General features: G+C 34.0%; 1 protein-coding gene across 17 annotated transcripts in view; it reads right to left on the reverse strand.

The window, feature by feature from the left end:
- Positions 1-21,484, reverse strand: part of CEP170 (centrosomal protein 170) — a 149,007-nt gene that overhangs the window by 5,421 nt on the left and 122,102 nt on the right. For 9 of the 17 annotated variants that reach the window (XM_032628707.1, XM_032628778.1, XM_032628759.1 and 6 more), the window contains 4 exons: positions 18,663-18,897; positions 8,859-9,036; positions 6,693-6,863; positions 2,854-2,942 (listed from right to left, as the gene is read on the reverse strand). In XM_032628707.1, coding sequence (XP_032484598.1) covers positions 2,854-2,942; positions 6,693-6,863; positions 8,859-9,036; positions 18,663-18,897 — 673 coding nt within the window. The remainder of the gene's footprint in view (positions 1-2,853; positions 2,943-6,692; positions 6,864-8,858; positions 9,037-18,662; positions 18,898-21,484) is intronic. The other 8 variants (XM_032628794.1, XM_032628806.1, XM_032628767.1 and 5 more) reach the window with 4 other exon arrangements.

Genomic DNA, 21,484 nt, shown 5'->3' on the forward strand with positions numbered 1-21,484 from the left:
CAATTGCTAATAAAGATCCTTATGTTCAAAATTAATTTCAAGTATCCTAACTTATAAAATAAAGGACCACAAAATTTTGACTTGTCTTTCAAATGTGGTATGCTTCTCTCTTCAATCTAGAAGACACAATTCGGCAGCTTTAGAGAGCTGTAAATACTAGGTACCTTTTTAGTTTCTATTTGAATTTCATCATTGGGCTTGGAAATCTAGTTTAACTGCCTTATATAAAAACCAACACTGTACCGGAAAGTAAAGTATTACTATTAGAAGCTGATCAGCATTTAAATAGTGAACTAAATTACATTTTTATTTGTATTTCTTCAAAGTTCAATGTGCTAGGTTCAACTTATTTAAAAACATGAAATTCATAAACATCTAATCAAGTCTGGAACATCAACAATTACAAATAACCATACTTAAAAAGGCAACAATGGTTCCAGAATCCTATATAAGAATATTCTTCTGATCTACTGTTAAAATTTCTATACCCAAAAGACTAAACATCCTTGCCAACTATCTAAGAGCTGTTATCCTAATGATTATGATATTAAGGCATAAGAAATTATTATGTGCTCTATAAAAGAGTCCTTACAGCTTATAGCATTAGGATTGGTGAAAGTAAGAAAACAATGACTACTTCATGGACCAACTTAGAATTACAATGGACTCATACAATACAAAAAGTCTGTGCTTAGCCACACTGAAAATTCAGTGAATTTTGCCAGAAGGTGGTTACTGAGTATGCTTGTGTTTTTTCAAATTGTTAAAGCATACATATTTCACCTTTGCTGAAAATGTCTTCCTTAGAATTGTCACCTGAGGTTCCTAACTCACACACTCACACAAATGTCCCCAGAGTTCTAAGCCACTGAAGGGATAAAAAACTTAAAGACAATATGTCTTTATTGATAAGTTTACCCTTACCAATTTTCACATATAACTATGAGTTTTAAAGAAGCTTAATTTCCTAGAGAGTCATAATTTAATAATCATTCATCAACAAATAGTAACAAATACTGTACATTCTAGTCACTGTACGTTTAGACAAAGACCCCTACTCTCATGGAACTTACATTCTAGCTCACTTATTTGAGCAGGCAGCTGTCTTTGCTACCTACATGTGATTTGTCTTAATTTCATTATTTTGCTTTACCATCTGTATTTTACTATTCACAACTTATAATCCATCTAAGTCCAATCACCCCTTTTTATTATTAAAATTTATTTTATTATTTTAAAAATATTTTTATTATTAAAATCATGTTACAAAGAAGTAAAAGGTATAACAATATATTTTCACTGGATCTTTCTAAATTAAAAATGTGCACATTTTCAGGTTTATAACTGATTTAGAGAAATTACATTAGTTGCAGGCTCTTCATAAATAACACCATTTTCTAATTTCTGATTGGGCTTATAAATGAGTGCATTATTTTCATTTTAATCATATTCAGTGATTAAGTCATTAATGCTCTAACATCATCTTAGGTGGAATATTGTGTATGTGTTCCTTTAATGACTACATCACTTCCAAGTTTGCTGATCCCATCTTCTGTCACAAGTAAGAGAGCTCTCCTTCACATGACAAACCATCCTCCTATGATTTACTAATCAGGCATGTGCCCAGAGACAAATGAAGCTCTCCCTTCCCTGGCATAAAGCCCAACTGAAATTTGTAGGAAAAAAAAAAGGTCAGCTTAATCAATTAGTTATTACACATGAATTAACAAACCTTTAGGGCCCAATCATATGCCTACTATTTAATGCTAGGAGACATGCCTTGAGTTTGGCTCAAGTACTCAGTGTAGTTGAAGGTGATGTATAACTGTTATCATTTTGAATTTAATTCCACCAAAGGGATATCCTAAAACTAGAGCATTATGGGAGGGTTATTAACCAAAGGACTAAATTAATGAAATAAACATCGATTAACAGAATCTTATATGGGAATAAAGTCTCCAAATTCAATCACTGATTGAATGATTTTTTGACTGCACATTATTTGTCCAGCACTGTTTTGATGCCCTCACAGCTGAGTGCAGAAGGCAGCCAAGTAAGCAGGTAATTACAATTCACTGGGATAAGTGTAAGAAGGGAAATATAGGATGTGATACTGTGGGAACCCGTAGGAAAGGCACTTGAGAAAATTCAGAGAAGGGTTCTTAGAGATACTGCCATGCAATTTAAGTCCTGAAGGATGGGAGAGGTGTTGGACACTCGAAAACTGGGTCCAGTTGAGAGGGTTAGGGGATGATGAGAGATGACAATGGACATACTTCATGGAGGGAATTGAGGAATAGAAAATTCAATACAACACAGTCCCTGTACACAAGATTCTGGCTAGCGATGGGGTCAGACACTGAAAAAATTATTGTGATTCAACATGAATAAATAGCAAAGGCATTAGAAAATCTAGTTTTTGACTATCTACGGCCTTTTTACATAAATTTTCTGAGTCTTACACGAGTACTTATTTTGTTCTCTTTACTGATGAGGAAGCTGTAACTAGACTAAAGTTTGAGGTCATAAAAGATGCCCTAAAATTCTGTTAATTTCAAATACTTACTATTATTTTGTGGAAGAGTAAATTTTTCTGATTATTAATAAAATTAATCTAAGTGTTAGCTCTCAATTACCAAGGGGCTGATTATTTGGGACATCTGTTCTCTTTTTGTGCCCTTCCGTGCTGTCCAGCGTATAGCTATAATATCTAAACAGGAAAGAACATGCTAGTGGCAGCAGTAAGGTTCGGTACCATTGACTTCACGAGTTCCCAGAAGCTGTGGTAGCAGGCTTGCAGAAAGTGGAACAGATGGTAACAGAAGCAAGGATGTTTGAGTAATACAAAAATACCTGATCTTTCCAGCTGTCTTATCTATGGACTGTCTTATCTTCCTAGAAAACTGAAAGACGGATGACAGCAGCAGATTATCTCCCATGACCTGAAACATGAAAAGAAAAGAACAGACATTAAAACAGTACTGCTCTATTGGATAACCACCAAGAATACTAGTCACAACTCACTACATTTAGAGGCATTTAATATTTATGCTAATTTTAATAAAGATCAATGAAGAATCTAATTAGAGCAATGTGTAACTAAATTGAGAAAGAAAAGTAAATACTAACAAAGGAGTTCTTTTTTGTTAAATAACTTGTCAAGTTTCCCTATTATTTTCATCATATAACTTTCAAAAAACAATCCATATTATCTAATCTTCAATTACTATCATGATCCTGTCCCCCATGCTTCCAATTCAAATGATCATAAATGGGAAAATATAAGTAATTTATTATCTTTCAGTGTCTGACCCCATTGCTAGCCAGAATCTTGTGTACAGGGACTGTGTTGTATTGAATTTTCTATTCCTCAATTCCCTCCATGAAGTATGTCCATTGTCATCTCTCACCATCCCCTAGCCCTCTCAACTGGACCCAGTTTTTCAGTGTCCAACACCTCTCCCATCCTTCAGGACTTAAATTGCATGGCAATATCTCTAAGAACCCTTCTCTGAATTTTCTCAAGTGCCTTTCCTACGGGTTCCCACAGTATCACATCCTATATTTCCCTTCTTACACTTATCCCAGTGAATTGTAATTACCTGCTTACTTGGCTGCCTTCTGCACTCAGCTGTGAGGGCATCAAAACAGTGCTGGACAAATAATGTGCAGTCAAAAAATCATTCAATCAGTGATTGAATTTGGAGACTTTATTCCCATATAAGATTCTGTTAATTGATGTTTATTTCATTAATTTAGTCCTTTGGTTAATAACCCTCCCATAATGCTCTAGTTTTAGGATATCCCTTTGGTGGAATTAAATTCAAAATGATAACAGTTATACATCACCTTCAACTACACTGAGTACTTGAGCCAAACTCAAGGCATGTCTCCTAGTATTAAATAGTAGGCAAATATTCACCAAATAATATGCACACAGAGATCAAGAAGATTATAATCCTTGTTCTCCACAGTGGGAAAGATAATTTTTAAAAATTTACTCAAAATAATAAGTTTTAATGATGGGGGTTGTTACCACCCCAGTTGAACTTTATGGGCAAAACCAAGGGTTAGCAAACTTCTGTAAAGGGCCAGAGAGTGAAGACTGGGGCCATATGGTCTCTGTCACAACTATGCACCTCATTATAGCAAAAGCAGCTGTGTCATAATAAGACTTTATTTACAAAACCAGGTGGTAGGCTGAATTTGGCCAGCATCCTGTAGTTTGCCAAGAGCTAAACCATGAACGGCACAGCTAGTGTGGAATGCTAGAAAAAGGACTGAACTTGGGACTAGATATGGGTTCTAAAATCAGTTCCTTACATTGTCAGAACTATATCTAGACTCTGTAAAAAAAAAAAACCCAGAAAATAAGATATGGCCTTGGATGTTAAGGTGCTTTAAACACTGGTAGGGGAGATAACAACAACATACAGGAAATATTATTAAATATTTTTATAAAAACAATGTAAATAAGTACTAATTGTGATTCACTGCTTTACGAATTCTAATGAAAGGGAGTTCAGTGAGCGGTGGCATTAATAAGGAAAGTATCATGGAAAACCAGAACTTGAGTATGATAAGTATTTGAATTTAGTGAGGGATAAAAGGTAACTTAGGGTGTGAAAAGCAACATAAAGACAATGAAAGGCTAAATAAGCATAGTGGTATTTTGTGAACCTTGAGAAAAAAGGCCAAATAAGAGTAGAAGACATATATTAATTAGGAAGGAGTGAGAAAGGGCAGGGTAGTCTACGGTAGATTATAACATAGAAAGGATATCTCTCTTTTCTACGTCATAGAGTTCAGTATCACAATGTATTAAATTTTTTTCTGATTATCAACTATGAGATAACTATCAATCTAAATGTTTCCATTCTCTTTAAAATTATAAATTTCTATAGTTTTATTACATTTAGAGGAATTTATCTTCCTAGACCTCAGGACAAGTAAGTAGGAATAAGATTAGAGAATGGGCCCTTTCTCTGAAACCAAGAACAACTTATCAACTATCAGGACAAAGAAAGTGTGTTCTAAAACCATCTAGCATATTATAATTGCAGCTATGGAACTAGCTACAGTGCTTCTCCATCAGGTAGATTTTTTTCTACTCTGTACTACTGCAAGCATATATATTCTTATGCGCTAACTTTTACCTCCAGTTCCGTATATCCAGTAATCCACAGATGTGGTCCTAGCAACAAGAGAGACACATGGAGCAAACCTAAACTCAACCTACAACTTTTAATTGCCCAGCTGAGCAGTACCACCAGTTAACTCACAGGTGTGTGATAAATAAATGCCTATTGCTTTATGCCACTGAGATTTTTGTGGTCTGTTATAAAGAAACAGCTAACTGCTATAATCTACCTCTAGGTTTTTTCCATCGCAGCTCCCTGTCTCCCTCCACCCAAGGTAAGCAACGTCCTGAATCCCATTTATCATTCCCTTGCTTTCCTTTTTATATAATTTGTTAGATCTATTTCTATCCTAAGTATATAATTTTATTTTATTAATTTGTGACAAAACACATTATATACAATCTTTTGAGAATTACTTTTTTTATTTTGTGTATGGTATGTGGGCCTCTCACTGCCGCGGCCCCTCCTGCCGCGGAGCACAGGGACGCGCAGGCCCAGCCGCTCCGTGGCACGCGGGACCCTCCCGGACCGGGGCACGAACCCGCGCCCCCCGCATCGGCAGGCGGACTCCCAACCACTGCGCCACCAGGGAAGCCCTACTTTTTTCATTAAATGTTCTATTGCTAAAATTCATCCACATTGTGGCATGTTGCTGTAGTTCATTTGTTTTGATTACTCCATAAATTGTTCAATTTGTGTACATACCAGTTAATACATTCAATTTTCTTCAGATATAAACACTTAGATTGTTTCCAAGTTTTGTTACTGTCCACACCGCTACTATAAATATCCTTTTGCATGACTTTTGCTCTCAATGGGAAAGGGTATGCACTAGCAGCAAAACTACTAGACAATGGGCTATGTTTATGCTCAACTTTAGGAAATAATGTCAAGCTGTTTGCCAAAGTGACTAGACTAATTTAACCTCACTAGCAACAATAAGAAATCTTACGTATCCACATCTTCTCCAACATTTAATATTTTAAGACTTTTTTATTTGTTGCCAATTGAATGAGTATAAAATAATCTCACTGTAGTCTTGAAAAGTATTTCTCTGAACACTCATGAAGTTGAACATCTCTTCATAGGCCCTGGGTATTTTCAGTGAAATGCTGTGCATGTTATTTGCAGATTTTTCTACTGGGCTGTTTTTGCCTTTTTAAATTGATTGTAGGAGTTCTGATATATTCTGTATACTAATCCCTTTTTGCCTATATGTTTCACATAGTCCTTTAACATACTCAAATTTATCAATCTTTTATTAAAGTCAAAACTTTTTGTGCCTTTTAAGAAATCATTCCCTACTGCAATGTTGAAAGATATTTACCTATATTTTACTAAAAAAATTTAAAGTTCTGCTTTTGCCCTTTAGGAACTAAATTCATTTGGAGTTAATTATTTGTATTTGATGTGATGTCAGGATGAAATTCCATTCTACCCATAAGGACAAGCACTTTTTTTCCCAGCCCTATATATTGAATAGTTCTCATCTTTTTCCCACCAATGGGGCATGCCTCCTTTGCCATTTGTTAAAGTTTATGGTTTACTCACTTCATCCCTGCTCCAGGTTCTCCGCCTTGTAATAGTTAAGTGATCAGGAGGCTCTGTTGGTTGAGGTCTTGGATCACTAGACCGACAGTTGTTTCCTTCTGGTGTTTTAGAATGAACTAATGGAGGGATCTTCCGGAAGTTGAGGCTTTCATCAAAAACACGATCAACTAACTAATAGGACAAAAGCAAATCCTTATGAGCACAGAGTAATTTGGAAAAATATAGATATTGGCATTATAGTTTTTATAATTAGACAGAAGTCATTCCATTCTCAGGTAGTAATAGAAGCATGAAATCTTCAATAAACCAATTACTTTCTTTTTATAAGCACTTCAAAGGTATCTGTTCTATAAAATAAATGTTCATCTACATCGATTTTTCAAAATCCAAAATATGTAACTATGTTAAATTTGAGTCTTCCATGGATAAGGTTTCCCCTAAATGGAAAACACAGATGGTAAATAGAAAAAACTGAGCCATGTAGATGGACAAGGAGTTCATTTTACTCACATTGCCTTGCCCGTGTAAAATAATCTTTCTTTTTCTTTTAGTTTCCTATCTTGCTTTTTTCCTTCTTTTCTCCCCAAATCCAGGTGCCAAATTTCTTCACAGATAAATAAATTGCAAATTCTAATTAAGTTTCCAAAAAAAAAGTTCTTTTTTAATTCACAAAGTAAGTATTTTTTGGTCTTAGATAAACTTTTAGCAATGTTACAGAAATGACATATTCCAGTACAAATGATATACTGCCATCTACAGTGCAAATTATACACATACGGTACAAAGTAGCTCAGGTTTACTGAAGAAGGAATAAACTCTAGTACAATAATAAGAAATAAAGCCAAAAGGAAAGAATGGAAGTCTACTCAATGAAATGTTTGAAAAATTTTACTGGGTCTGAGTGAAGGTACAATCATGTTAGGTAAAATTTAGTTAGACAGCTGTGAAAATAATATCTTCATCATTTAAAGTGTACCAGAAGAATTGTGTATGTCTTGCCACCAAGAGGATTCTTTTGTTTTTCACCAATAAGAATGATTTTTATATACATTTACAATTGATCACTGTGGTAACAAAACTCTACACAGGTTGATGAAACATCATTTACCAAATTAGACAACACATAAAGGGGAAAAAAAACAACCAAAAAATGACCATTAAAGAATAAGATTATAAAGGTGACAAAAAGCAACTGAAGAAAATTTTAGTAGTACAGTTTACCAGAATTAAATTTGTCAAAGAGGCTAGCCATTTTTGGCTACTATTGAGAACATTATTTTATAAAATTAAGGGAGTGGAATGAATCATCAATATTAGGGGCTGGCAAAGTTTTTCTGTAAAAGGTCAGATAATAAATATTTTAGGCTTGGCAGCCATACAGCTTCTGTCCGACTACTCAATTCTGACGTTGTAGCATAAAACAGCCAGATGATAATTAAACAAATTAGTGTGGCTTTGTCCTAATAAAACTATAATTCATTTTTCAAAATGCCAATCTTTTGTTTGTATCTCTGCACCAAATCAAGAGAGCCAACATGGCCAGAGTACATTATTTTTATATTATATGTTAAAGGCACCTTCTGGAGCCATGTATGTACATGGTGCCCCCAGGAGTGGGAGGGAGGAGGCCCTGGTTTTGGAAGGGCAACAGTCTATATATGCTAACTTACATTGCAGAGTTCACGAGTGTTTCAAAACTGGATACACATATTTGAGTGTGTGTGTAGGTATATTTCAATTTTTTAAGAATCTTTGTGTATACATATGCATGTGTATATTCATCAACAGAATTATTTAAAGTCGTGAAAACTGTAGAATTTTTCTCTTTCTTTGCTACTAGAGATAACTCCTAGTTAAGAAGCTACGTAAAATTTACAAAAACTTTATACAACTATTTATTATTTATACATTTACCAAATTTGGATTTGCTTTTCAGATACCGTTTATTTTCATATTTTACAAAGTGCTTATTTTAAATCATTTTATAGCTTCATGTTAATAGTAGACAAAATGTTAGCCTTTACTAGTTTTGTTATAAAAACATAAAAGAAACTTGTTAAAGTAAAGTTGGAAAATGCAGAGCTTCATGCAAACAGGAAGGGTGGATGTAACTAAAATAAACTAAGCAAAAAGCTAAAAGCAAAAGAAATAAAGAAAAGAAAGAACCTTATGCATTTCTCCATGAAGATCTCCTACCTCTTCTCTAGTGTCTATGGCAGAGCCAGGGGTGGTGGCAGCAGTGCTTACTGTGGTACTAGGGGCAGTGCCTGATGAAGTCACTGAATCTATCTCTCCTGCTACATCGTTGATTTCCCGAGCAATGAGAGCAAGATCTTGGCTGATCCTGGCAATAATTTTAGAAAAGAAGTTTAATACTTTCAAATAACAGGTCTAGAAACAATCATTTTGATAGAATCAGTTACATAAGTTGTATATTTAGTTAAAGATCTGTACTCAAAATTTAAGATTATTTTGGACATGCTATTAACTATTTGATACTCAAAGTCTTAAACTTTAATTCCAAATATTAATAAAACTAAATTGCACGTCATCTACAAGTTGTCACTTTGAAAAATACATGTTAAATACCTGAAGTAGTGATATATCTCTTAAAAATATACTGTTAATGTTAATGACTATACAGGAGTTCTTAAACTTGGGGGTGGTGAACAGAATTCAAGGAGTCCATGAACTTGAATGAGAAAAGCAATTACAACTTTATTTTCACTACTCTCCTAACTGAAACTTAGCATTTCTTTCAATTATAAATACAAGCAATAAACAACAGTGGTATTAGCAATACTGCTGATTTTTTGTCAGCAAAAGTAATCATATTATAGTTGCTACAAGTACCTCAAAACACTCAGTCATCACTATTTCAAAATTACTGCAGTTCATTAAACCCACAGCCATAACATTCCATTTAGTATGTTAACAGAGAACCATATATTACTATATACCTTTAAAAATATTTTGATAACTGTATTTCAATATAATTGCATTTCTTTGTCATTCTAAGTATTTTACGTTTATGCATTTAGAAACATTCTTCTGAGAAGAGCTCCCTAAGCTTCCCCAGATGGCCCAAGGGGTGTACGGTACCAAGGTGAGGAACTGTGACATAGCATGGCACTTTACACCATATACCATACTTCACAGTACACAATTTATGTCATTTGAGGGTCACAAGACAGAGGCAGAGCTTGTGAGGTAGAACCTATCGGATTATGAATAAAGACACATTTTAGGAGAAAATTACTGGCTTGCTCATGACCATACAACTTAGAAGTAGCTAAGACAGGGCCAGATTCCAGGTTTAGAGCTTATTTCCATAAAGCCATTTATTTGTATTTTTAGCTACATGGATTGAAGAATTAAATAATTGTTATTGGTGATAACTGAACATTTTCTAAGTTATGCATCCCCTGCACATGATCTCTATTTGGCTACTTCCACAGGGAAAGTTTTGGAATGACAGAATATTTGTAAAGTACCTGTTTTAAGATTCCCAACTCTAAAATCCAAAGCACAAAGTAACAGTTTTTTAACTTATACAAAATGTGAGCTTAAAAGACTTTCAAGGAATGCAGTAATTGCATAAAACCTTAACTACAGATTTAAAAAGAAAAGCTATGTTGAAGCTATGGCCCAACAGAAGCAATCTGTGGTCAATTCCTTTTTATTTACCAAAAAATATTTACTGATCTGGCCACTGTGGTAGGCCCTAAGGGCTGCAATGGTGAATAAGCAGACAGGGTCCTTGGCTTCAGAAGCTTAGAATTATATTTTCAAATAATCAAAACCAATACTTACCATTATATTACAATCAAAACCATTATAAAGAAGCTTTATATTCACCAACTCTAATTCTTACAACCACCTTGTAAGAGAGGTATTAATCAGCTTGTTTTGCAGATGAGGAAAATCAGCCTCAGGAGAGGTTATGCAACTAATTTTTCGGTTAAGGTCACAAACAGTAAGTGGTGTAACCAGATCTTTCTATACGTCACGCTATATCTCATATTACCATTCCACATCTAATTTTTAAAAACTTGTTAACTGTTGATGTAACTCTTTTGAGAATGGGTGTAAACTGTTTCCTTAGATACAATATTCCACTCTTGTAATTTCCTAAAATAAGTGAACTAGGATGAGAAACAGAATAACCCAGTTTAATGAGATAAGAAATAGACAACTTTTACTTATCTAACCATCTATTTTATTTTATTTTATTTTTTTTTTTGCGGTATGCGGGCCTCTCACTGTTGTGGCCTCTCCCGTTGCGGGGCACAGGCTCCGGACGCGCAGGCTCCGGACGCGCAGGCTCCGGACGCGCAGGCCCAGCGGCCATGGCTCACGGGCCCAGCCGCTCCGCGGCATGTGGGATCTTCCCGGTCCGGGGCACGAACCCGCGTCCCCTGCATGGGCAGGCGGACTCTCAACCACTGCGCCACCAGGGAAGCCCTATTTTATTTTTAAAGTTTTTTATGCAGACATTTGTACGATGAAGCTTCTGATATTTGCAGAAAGCAGTAATGAATTAATTTAAAAAAAACCCACAAACAACAGCAATGTCAACATGTTATACAGTAAAAACTGTACTACAATGAACTCTTAATGTATATACCACATATACTGTTCAGTTAGTAGGCATCCGAAAAGCTTTCTTTTAATTTACAAGTATGTTGCGTATATACCAGCTGTTTCTTTGCATGGCAATTCCTATCTTAAAGCTGACTCAATAATACAGACTATTAACTTAATTTAAATCTGCATTGCTTAAAAATCTTAGCACCTACTAAAACCAGTATTAGGAATTCTAAAAGACATATAAAATTATCAAGAAAAAAAAAGCCAAAGTTATGAATATCTTCAGAAATAACAGTTTTATGACTCAACATAGAGTATGGATCTATTCATATGGTTGTTCAATCTAGGCTTACAAATTAATTCTGTAATACTTCTAGATTACAGTTATTAGACTATTTTACAATAATGTAGTTCTTTATATCTCTTGTATTCTGTGTTCTTTCTTTGATCTCCAAGTTTATAACCCCTGTTCTTATTCTCAATCTCCACCTCTATAAATCTGCTGAAGGTGGAAATTCTAAAATGAACAGACCTTTTATTTGGAGTTTTGCTTCCATCTGCTTCCTTTGCAATATCAATAAAAACTCAAGCCTTCTAATTAGAAAAATGGATAATTTTCACATTTTATTTTATTTTATTACAAAATATGGATAGGAAAACAGTCCTTAAGGAAGGAAATATAGTTTCAGGGTTTAAGTTCTGTAACATCTGTGTAATTTTGTCTACCTTAGGGTCAGAACCAATAATCCAATTTCAGAAATTTTGTAGAAATGAATATGCATTATTTGTAAAAAGGTGGGGTAATGAGGACATACTTTATGAAGTTTATGATTTTCTCAGGTGAACTATCTCAGTAATGTCCCCTTTCTTATTTAAATCAATTAAAGGCTATTTTTCACTGAAGGGTTAAAAACAGGGGAAAGTATATTAATAATACGCTTTGGGTATACTGGAAGTTTAAAATGTTGAAAATGAGAGTGAGTCCTTGTGAAATGCATGTCCTATTAAACATGCAATATTTGCAAGTGTGACCTAATAACCATGATAGAAACAAACTATCAGACTTTATTGATTTAAATTACCAACATTAACAGTCTTTTAGGTTTTAAATTAACTGAAAAGGAAAATATCTGCTTTATCTTTTTAATAGCATATTAAGTTTCAAAAGTTTTTATATGTAAGTAGAGCTTCAAAGGATATACATATAAACCATGAGGATGAGACTGCCTTTGATATTACTGGAAAAAAGGAAGTGATGAGCTACTGAAGAAGTATACTAGCTTTAGAATCCTAACATTGAAGTGAATGATAACAAATCAAACCTCTTGTTACTTTAACACTGGATAAGAGATTATAACTATAACTTTACTTAGCTTTTAAGAAATAATTTAGTCTACTTTTTAAATGACAGGAGTGATAAAAATATAAAATTAGTTTTAGGAGAGACATTCAGGGTCATTCCAGAAAATCTTATGTTGAATCTGACTTTATAATAAAGAATCAAAGAAGCCTAGCTCTCAAGAGGCATGAAGATTAACTCATATACTTGACCTAGCTAAAGACTATAGGGAAGGTTCACAAAAGTTTCCTACTGATAAGGAAGATCTTATTCTTCTTTTGGTGGGAACTCTCAGTTATATTTATTATATGTTGATGGAATTTTGATGCAATATTACAAAAAACCTTAATGAAAGAATTATGGCAATCCACATCTATTGTAGGCATTTAATGAAAGCATGGAGAATTGGGAGAAATAGGTAACCTGAGCCACAAAAGACTGGCTTAGGTTGGGAGAGTAATGGATTGAAATTGGAAGCTCTTTTGGGTAGCCAAAGCAATTTAATGGCTGGCCCAAATAGAGGAATGAAGTATGTAGAATCTATTTCTGGCCATCAAAAGAGGTAGGGATTTAATTATATATTTTTTTAAAAAGTTACCTCCCATTTTCTTCAATGAAACTAAGTTTAAACGTGAGCTTAGCACCACAGATACGTTATATTTACTTAAGTGTAGTCTTTAAACTTATAAATATGCTTCAAATAAACTGAGCAAGTCATGAAGAGGTAATGGTAAGAAGATAACTTTGAAGGTCTTAGCACACTCTTGGCCATCAATAAACAGTTCCTAAATAAATGAGAAAAATTAAAGAAACAACCACCACCACACCACCCCATGCCATCTCCACCAGACACAAAGTCTGCAAGTTAAAAGAAGATGGTGTGAAGTCACCTGACAGGAAAATACTGCCCTTATTCAATGAGCAAGATTTGAGACAGCCAAAGTACATGCAAAGAGGCAGTATAAGGTACCCTCAGGTCAGAGAATATGATGAAGGCATAATATCTAGGAAATGCTGAAAAACTATAAGAAACTGAAGAATAACTGTCACTTGCCAGTTATTCTGGGCAGATGTTTTGTTCCTACCCTTGCTATTTGGATCTGGCCTAGCCCAACAGAACAAACAGACAGAGGCTGGACCTGGACTTCAGCTATTGTGAACCAATAAAGCTTAAAACTGCCTGAACAGATGTACTTTATTCCTTGATAACGTAAATTTTATCTCTATGGTGTTTTCTCCGAAATAAAAAATACTTTAGTATTATTAAAGCTCACTTCCACACATACCCCCAAATATAGTATATCTTTTAACTGTATTGCCATTAAAAGAATTTTTTAACTAAAATAGATTACTATGTATAGATGTTTCATTACATTACTTTATAGATTATAAGGAACCCCATACCACTTAATTCTGGCCACTAAATTAAACTGACTCTTACCAAAAAAATAAAACGAAAAAGCTTTTAGTAATGTATTAAAATTACAAGTATTTGGTTTTTCATCGTTAAGATTACCATACATTTGTAATTTTAATTGCAAATATTATTTAGGCTTGAAAAATATAAACCATAGTTCTATTCTAAAATTTTTAAAAATTATTTGATAGGTATTCTTATTTGAATTTCACTAATGAAAGTATTATATGTAAAAGACTTAGTAATAATAAAAGCTTTTTCCCTCTTGACATGAAGTGTCAGATGACTTTACTTTGGAGGCTATCAAATCAGGGAGTAGGACTCATTAGGTGGGTGTTCTGTGATACATTTATTTAACAATCATTTCAATATTTAGAAAAAAAACAGATCACTTATATATCAGCGTTATTATTCTCAGGTAAAAAAGAACATTTTAAAATAATGTTTGGATTGAAAATGTGAACAAAACCTTGGCTGAGATTCTTAGGTTTCCTATTTGTATAGGGTAAGCCTAATAGAATATTTTATAAATTATAAGAATATCGCATTGATTCTGAAACTCCAATTACATCTGGAGTCATACAGAAAACGGAAAGCTCACAATTAAGTTCTAAATATAATCATATTTGAGTATACACACACACCACACTGTTTTCTCTGCACTCCACTTAAATGTAACATTTATTGCTAGCTTACTATATGTCAAGCACTATATGTCAAGCACATGCATCAGTCTGTCAACTCTCTCAAGTTGGCACTACTGTTACGTCCATTTTATGCATGAGATCACTAGAGCACAGTCACTTAACTTGTCAAGGGTCATACAGACCTTGTGGGTAGAGCTGGGTTTCAATCTAGAAGGCTTGATCCCAGAGTCCACGATTCTGATCATTCAGGTATACTGCATCCTTATAATTTAGGTTACACCTCTGAGTTCGACAGTATTCTAGGTTCACTCACCATTTCCTGGCAATATCATCTATGACCACAGCTTCAAGTATTTTCTCTTTGACTTCCAAAACGATGATTCTAGCTCTCATCAGCTTCCTATGTTGCAGAGCCATATGCTTTCACATGGCTGTTCCTTAAGTACCTTAAAGTCAGTATGTCCAAAACGAAGCTTGCCTTCCTTCCTGTCTTTTGTCTTCCTTATTCTTACTAATATCCATTTGAACAACCATGGAGTCATGCTGGCAATCATCAAACGCTGTCAGCTGTTACACGTCCATATCTCCACTTGTACCCTCACTAACACTATCTTGTCTCAGGTCTTCAATATGTTGCACATTAACTTCTAGAATAGATTACTAGTTTATCTCTAGGCTCTCTTCTCTCTCAAACAATTCTACAAAATGCCCTTCAGAGTTACCTTCTTTTAATATAGATCTTAAGTTACCTTCCTTTTCAAAAATCTTAAAGTTTCAACATATATAAAATAATATGTACACTTCGTAGCTGGCATTCAAAGTCTCCTATTATTTAGCTGGCTCTGTATTATCTTCAATTTGGTCATCCAATAACTATACACCTTTACATCTTATACTTGGACAAACTTCCTATTTTTTAAAACCTCTTCTGTCACTCTGCCTGTATCAACTGCACACAACACTTTTGCTTCTTTCCTCTGACTCTGAACTGAGGACATCCATATCTAAGTCATCTTTACAGTTCACTCACGCTAAACACTACATTCTGCTCATAGGAGTTGCTTAGGAATTCTTTGTTGAGTGGACGGGGATTACACGCATATTCACAATATATATAAAGCACTTATGCATACAAAAACTTGATCCAAAATAAAACTGCAGAGGTGTAAAGGTGCAAGAGGATCTCACCTTTGCAAATAATACCTTCAATCAACATTAGGATAAAATATCATATTGCCTTTATGATTTAATCCTCTCCTATAACATATCTATAATGAACTGGTTGTTAAACCTTAAAATAAAATATTGTTAACTAGAACTCTCTCCTAAAAAATTTAATGTTACAGTGGAATGTGTAATAATGAATCTAAAACACTGAAATATCGTTAAGTGCATTGTGATCCAAATGAGAATTATATAATCTTCCAGTATAATTTTTAGGTTAAATGTATTATATTTGATAATCTGTAAAGGTGGTATTATAGCTTTGTTTACCCTAAAATTCATAAAGGTATAATCTAAGAAATTCCCAAGGGAAGCAAATCTGTACCTGTGTTATAATGGAGAAACTGGGAAAAGCATTATCGAAAGCACATGTATCGGGGGTACCTGGAAAAAAGTTTCCTCTTCAAATTGAAAGACTAAATATATTTTGCTTATATTCTTTATATTCCAGATGGAATTTTTGTGCTTTAAGTTTAAACGAAGGTAAATAATTACTATGTACGGACTTACAAAGTGCTGGTTTAGTAATATAGCTCTAAAATCGAAGCAAACAGAATATAACAAAGCAGAAAACATTTTGTAATAAATTAAAATCATTATTGTGCTTTTCAAATAAAAATATCTTTACCTATTACTCTTAAAAGTATTGCTCCAGGGCTTCCCTGGTGGCACAGTGGTTGGGAGTCCTCCTGCCGATGCAGGGGACACGGGCTTGTGCCCCGGTCCAGGAAGATCCCACATGCCGCGGAGCGGCTGGGCCCGTGAGCCATGGCTGCGGAGCCTGTGCTCCGCAACGGGAGAGGCCACAACAGCGAGAGGCCCGCGAACAGCAAAAAAAAAAAAAAAAAAAAGTATTGCTCCAGCATGTGAGTTTTCTTAAGTGAAAGTGGTAGCTAATTTAAAGAAATAAAGCTATGTATTTCTCCATTCTATTTAGTATGTGATTCATAATTATTTGACAATAAATTTCCTCATATTAAGCAAACTTATCAGCGTCTTACAGGAACATTAAATATCAACATTAACTTTCTTTCCTTGCATACTTCCTATCCTCCCTCCGCCTTTTAAAATTTCTTAATAAACAAAAAGAACTTTCTCTTGCTTTGAGATGTATGGCTGAAAAATATACCTTGAAAAATTAAATCCCAATAGCAAGTTTTATTAGCATAATGCTACTAAGAAACTGGAGGAAAAAGGCATGAAATCATTAGAGGTTAAATAGCCTAGCTTTAGAGTACTACTATAGATAATAAAATATACATAGACAAGGGTAATAAAATGCACATACTAACAAAATAAAAGTGAAAATATAACAGACAGTTCTTATTCACTTTCCCCTTTGTATCATAATTCTTTTCTGTTTAGGGGCAGGGAAGTGGGTTTGGCCCAGAAGAAGGTTATTAGTGCTCTAGTTTGGGGTAGAGAGCTTGAGACGCAAAGCCTCCTAAGAAAAAGCAGAACACTCTAGTTCCCTCAGGTACCCCTTGAGCTCACGTGGTGAGACTTCTGCATGGGAAGGAGAAAAATGATGAGACAAGAGCAAGGCCTGCTGTTGCCAGCTGTGCCCACAAGAAAAAATGTAGTGTCAAGATTCTCTCACTAACAGTTTTGTGGGCCCATAATAATTCATGGATCCCAAAGCACATATATGCCTGTACTGTAATCAGAACTGGTTTACAATGCTTCAATAATTATTGTCATTTATACGGCCAAAAAACAACGTTTAAGCAGCGTAATGAGATTAGAAGGGCATGTTCTTTAAGAACTAAAGGCAATCACAAGTGAATAGTCATTAAAGACAAAAAAACCAAAAAACCAAAAAACCTAAACATTAAACTAATGAGCCAGAAAAAAACAATTCACAGAAGTCCACAGAGTAAAGAAAACAAAAGATGAACATCATAAAATCATCATAAAAGTTTTTTTAAAAAGCATTTATGAATTATTATAAATAAATTCTTTAATAAATGTTGTCAAGTATAAAACTTGAAGATTAGGGTCTTAAACTAAAGGCAGAAATAATTTTAGCATGTACACAGTGAAAATGTTTAGGTAACATGTGGCATACTGCAGTAAAATTTAATACCTTACAAACTTAAAAAACCCTTAACTACTACAGCATTTATTTGAGTAGAGCCTCTCTTTAATGTTCAACTACAATGCTATCAATTAAAAATCACATTCGCAGCATGAATTTTACTTTTTATTATGTAATCTTCAGGTTATTATAAATACATTTATTTAACATCCAAAATAATATTTTCATTTAATTATTAAAGGATTGTACTGACTGTATCTAATGAACTCACCGAAGTGTGAGTAATAATCTGACTAACTCTAATTCTCCCCAGAGAACATTAGCAACATCTCTAACAAGTACACTATTACATCTTTGGAAGGTAAAAGGAAAGTAATCAAAAATTTAGCTGCACAATTCTCAATTATGTAGAGCTGATACTGACTACCTTTCAAAAATTATATTAATTCATCTGTATCTCTACTAGAAATAAGAAAAGGTGGTTTACCAAAATAAATTAATTCTACAATACGTAAGTAGCACTCACATTAAAAATACCATATGAAAAAAAAAAGGATAGACAGTAATACTACCAACAAAACTAAGTTATCTGTGGATAACAGATAGTTATCTGTGGATTTCATTCCTTGGACTATTAGTACAAACCAAGTAAAAGCTAAACTTGTTATCAAGTTGAAACAATTTCAACTCTTAGAGATAACCCATTAAAACCAACCTGGCTATTTCTTCTCGATGAGCAGTCCAATCTCGGATGTAGTCTTCCTGTTCTTTTATCCGGTGTTTGAATGAAGAACTAGTAGGCATTGCTGACCCAGAGCTCTGCAATCGAGTCGTTTTCAGGGCTGGAGAAGTACGTAGACGGGTATGTTTAGGGGAATTACGGTTTGATCCAAATTCATCTTCTGAGGTGGAAGCATAATCAGTAGGAAAGCGCCTCCATCTTGCATTTACTAAATTAGTTTAATTATTAAAAAAAGAATTATTATGTTATCTTTTAAAAGAGGTAAAATAAAATTCATGATTTCAAAAACACCATGAGAGCACACACAGCACAATTTTCAATAACTGATGTACACATACCTCACAAAAACCATAAGTCTACTATTCCTTAAAGATAGAAACATTATACTTTGGTGAATTAAAAACAATGAGGAATTAAGAACAATAGAAAGATCACATTTTCTGTAGCATGGTGAATAAACATTCAGATGAAAGATTCACTAATGACAAACAACTAAGCAAGCTCTATTCATAAATGTTTAACTCGGGTACTATTTAATTGCAAATATTTCTCATTTAAGTGACGATATGGATTTTTTTAAATGACAGCAACAACAACAACAAAAATAAAAATAAAGGAAAAGATTTCCTCATGCCACATGGACTTTCAACATGGAGATGGTAAAAACCCTCTTTTCCCAACATACAAATATGCATAATTCCTGCTGTGGAAATTATGCCTCATGGCAGGAAAAAAAAACATTACCTCTGTCATTCAACATCCTGTTATGCTATGATTGGAAAAAATCTTTTTACACGGTAAAAACACAACAAAGCATCTTTAGTACAACTGCTGCTTTGACACTGAAAGCATATGGTGAAAGCAGACAATGGCAATAAAACCTACAAGCTATTCTCACAACCACTGACACTTATGGCACAGAAGATACTGACGATAGTCACATTAAAGAAAGTGGTAATCACTTTCTTATTTAAGGTTAGTAAAGATTTAAAAAATGGTTTTGCTGACACATTTGAAAATCAGAAGACAAATTAATGCAGACAGATCACTACTACTGTTAATAAAAGAATCAAACATAAAGTGTAAAAAACAGGAAGATAACAGCTAATTCATGGTAAACTTCAAAAGGGCAGGAAGTATGCCTATTTAAGCCACTAACGTGTATCTAGCACTTAGCAGAGTGTCTGGCTAACAAATGTTTAATAAATATTTTTGAATAAATGAATTAATTCCTAGATACTGACCATTTCCTTTTCTCAAATTAGAAAAAACTAGTAAAAAGCATGAGATGTTTTTGGTGGCTCAAATGATAAAACCTTGGCTCCTGCTATAAGTTCCAACTGTTATTAATATTAGAAGAGTTTTCTTTCTCTCTCTCTCTCTCTTTTAAAACAGAAACTGACTCTAGGCTGTGTAGGTTTGTGAAGTCTAGAATTCCTTCATACTACTCCACTAGAATTTTATGCCTTTCCTGCCTTTTCCTCCCCTAACTACATTTTTGCCTGGGGCTCTGTAAGGCTGAGTTGGCTCTCAAACAAAATTGATACACACTACCCCCAGAACTGCTTTAAGAACAGAGAAAAAGAAATCTGTAATCAGGACTACATCATAAGTCAGAGCCTACCCATTTGCCTGGATTCAAACTTCTATTTGACAGAATGAAGATAGGCAGAAACTTCACGGCTTTCTGTAAAAGTGTATGCAAATACATACATGGAACTCCAGGTAATTAATCATAGAGTGTTTTGAAGGGGGTAATAAATATAATTTCTGATTTTAACATTATAATTCATTAACATAAATATTACTTTTACCATGGTGGAAATTTACTCATTTCTAGACATCTGAAAACTCCTTAAGTTGAACTGACCCTGAGATGTGAAAACAATTTTAGGAAAAGTTAAGGAACAAGAACAAAGAAGTTTTTTCAAAAAATAGAAATACGGCAAGGCAATCAGATATATGGTAAACAAATCTGTACTTTTTAATAAAGGCATTTCATTAAATGCTAAATGCTCTTTATTTTGCTATCCTAGAATATGATTCATAAAAGGAAATTCATAAATAAAAAAACATCATTTGTTAAAGTTCCTGATTTTTGATGTGGAAACTATGTAACCATACCTAAAACTGAAAATTGGAGAGAAGACAAAAACAATAACAAAGAGTTTTAATAAACTGCAGAACATATGAAAACATAAGCAGGTATTATAGAACTCAGGTAGTTAATGTAGAGGTAATTTAGAGAGAATGGCATCAACGGCTGATAGATTTTATGAGTGGCAGAGCGCATGAAAGCAGAATGAGAAAGTGAGAACCAAGTGCTAAATGTCAGGTGACAATATATAAGTTGAGCCACATGAGAATTTAATTTTAAGTCTAAAGTCTTGAGGTCAGAGAATCATTACATTTTGGAGAAAAGAATAAAAGAGAAAATTCTTTTTCAAATGAAATTCATAAACTTTCCACCTATTTTTATAGGTCTATCTAGAATCCAGTAAGAATACTGAAGCTTCTAATAATAACTTACAAAGGGGGACAGGCAATATGGGGGCCCGGTGGGAGGCACAAACTATTGGGTATAAGATGGGCTCAAGGATGTATTATTATACAACATGGGGAATATAGCCAATGTTTTGTAATAACTGTGAATGAAAAGTAACCTTTAAAATTATATAAAAAATTAAAAAATAATAGAAGGAAGGAAGGGAGGGAGGGAGGGAGGGAGGAATGAAGGAAAATAACAAGAAAAGCAACCAAAAGAACAAAGCATATATTAAAACCTGAAAGGTAAC

Source organism: Phocoena sinus, chromosome 1, assembly GCF_008692025.1.
Source record: "Phocoena sinus isolate mPhoSin1 chromosome 1, mPhoSin1.pri, whole genome shotgun sequence".
Taxonomy (NCBI): domain Eukaryota; kingdom Metazoa; phylum Chordata; class Mammalia; order Artiodactyla; family Phocoenidae; genus Phocoena; species Phocoena sinus.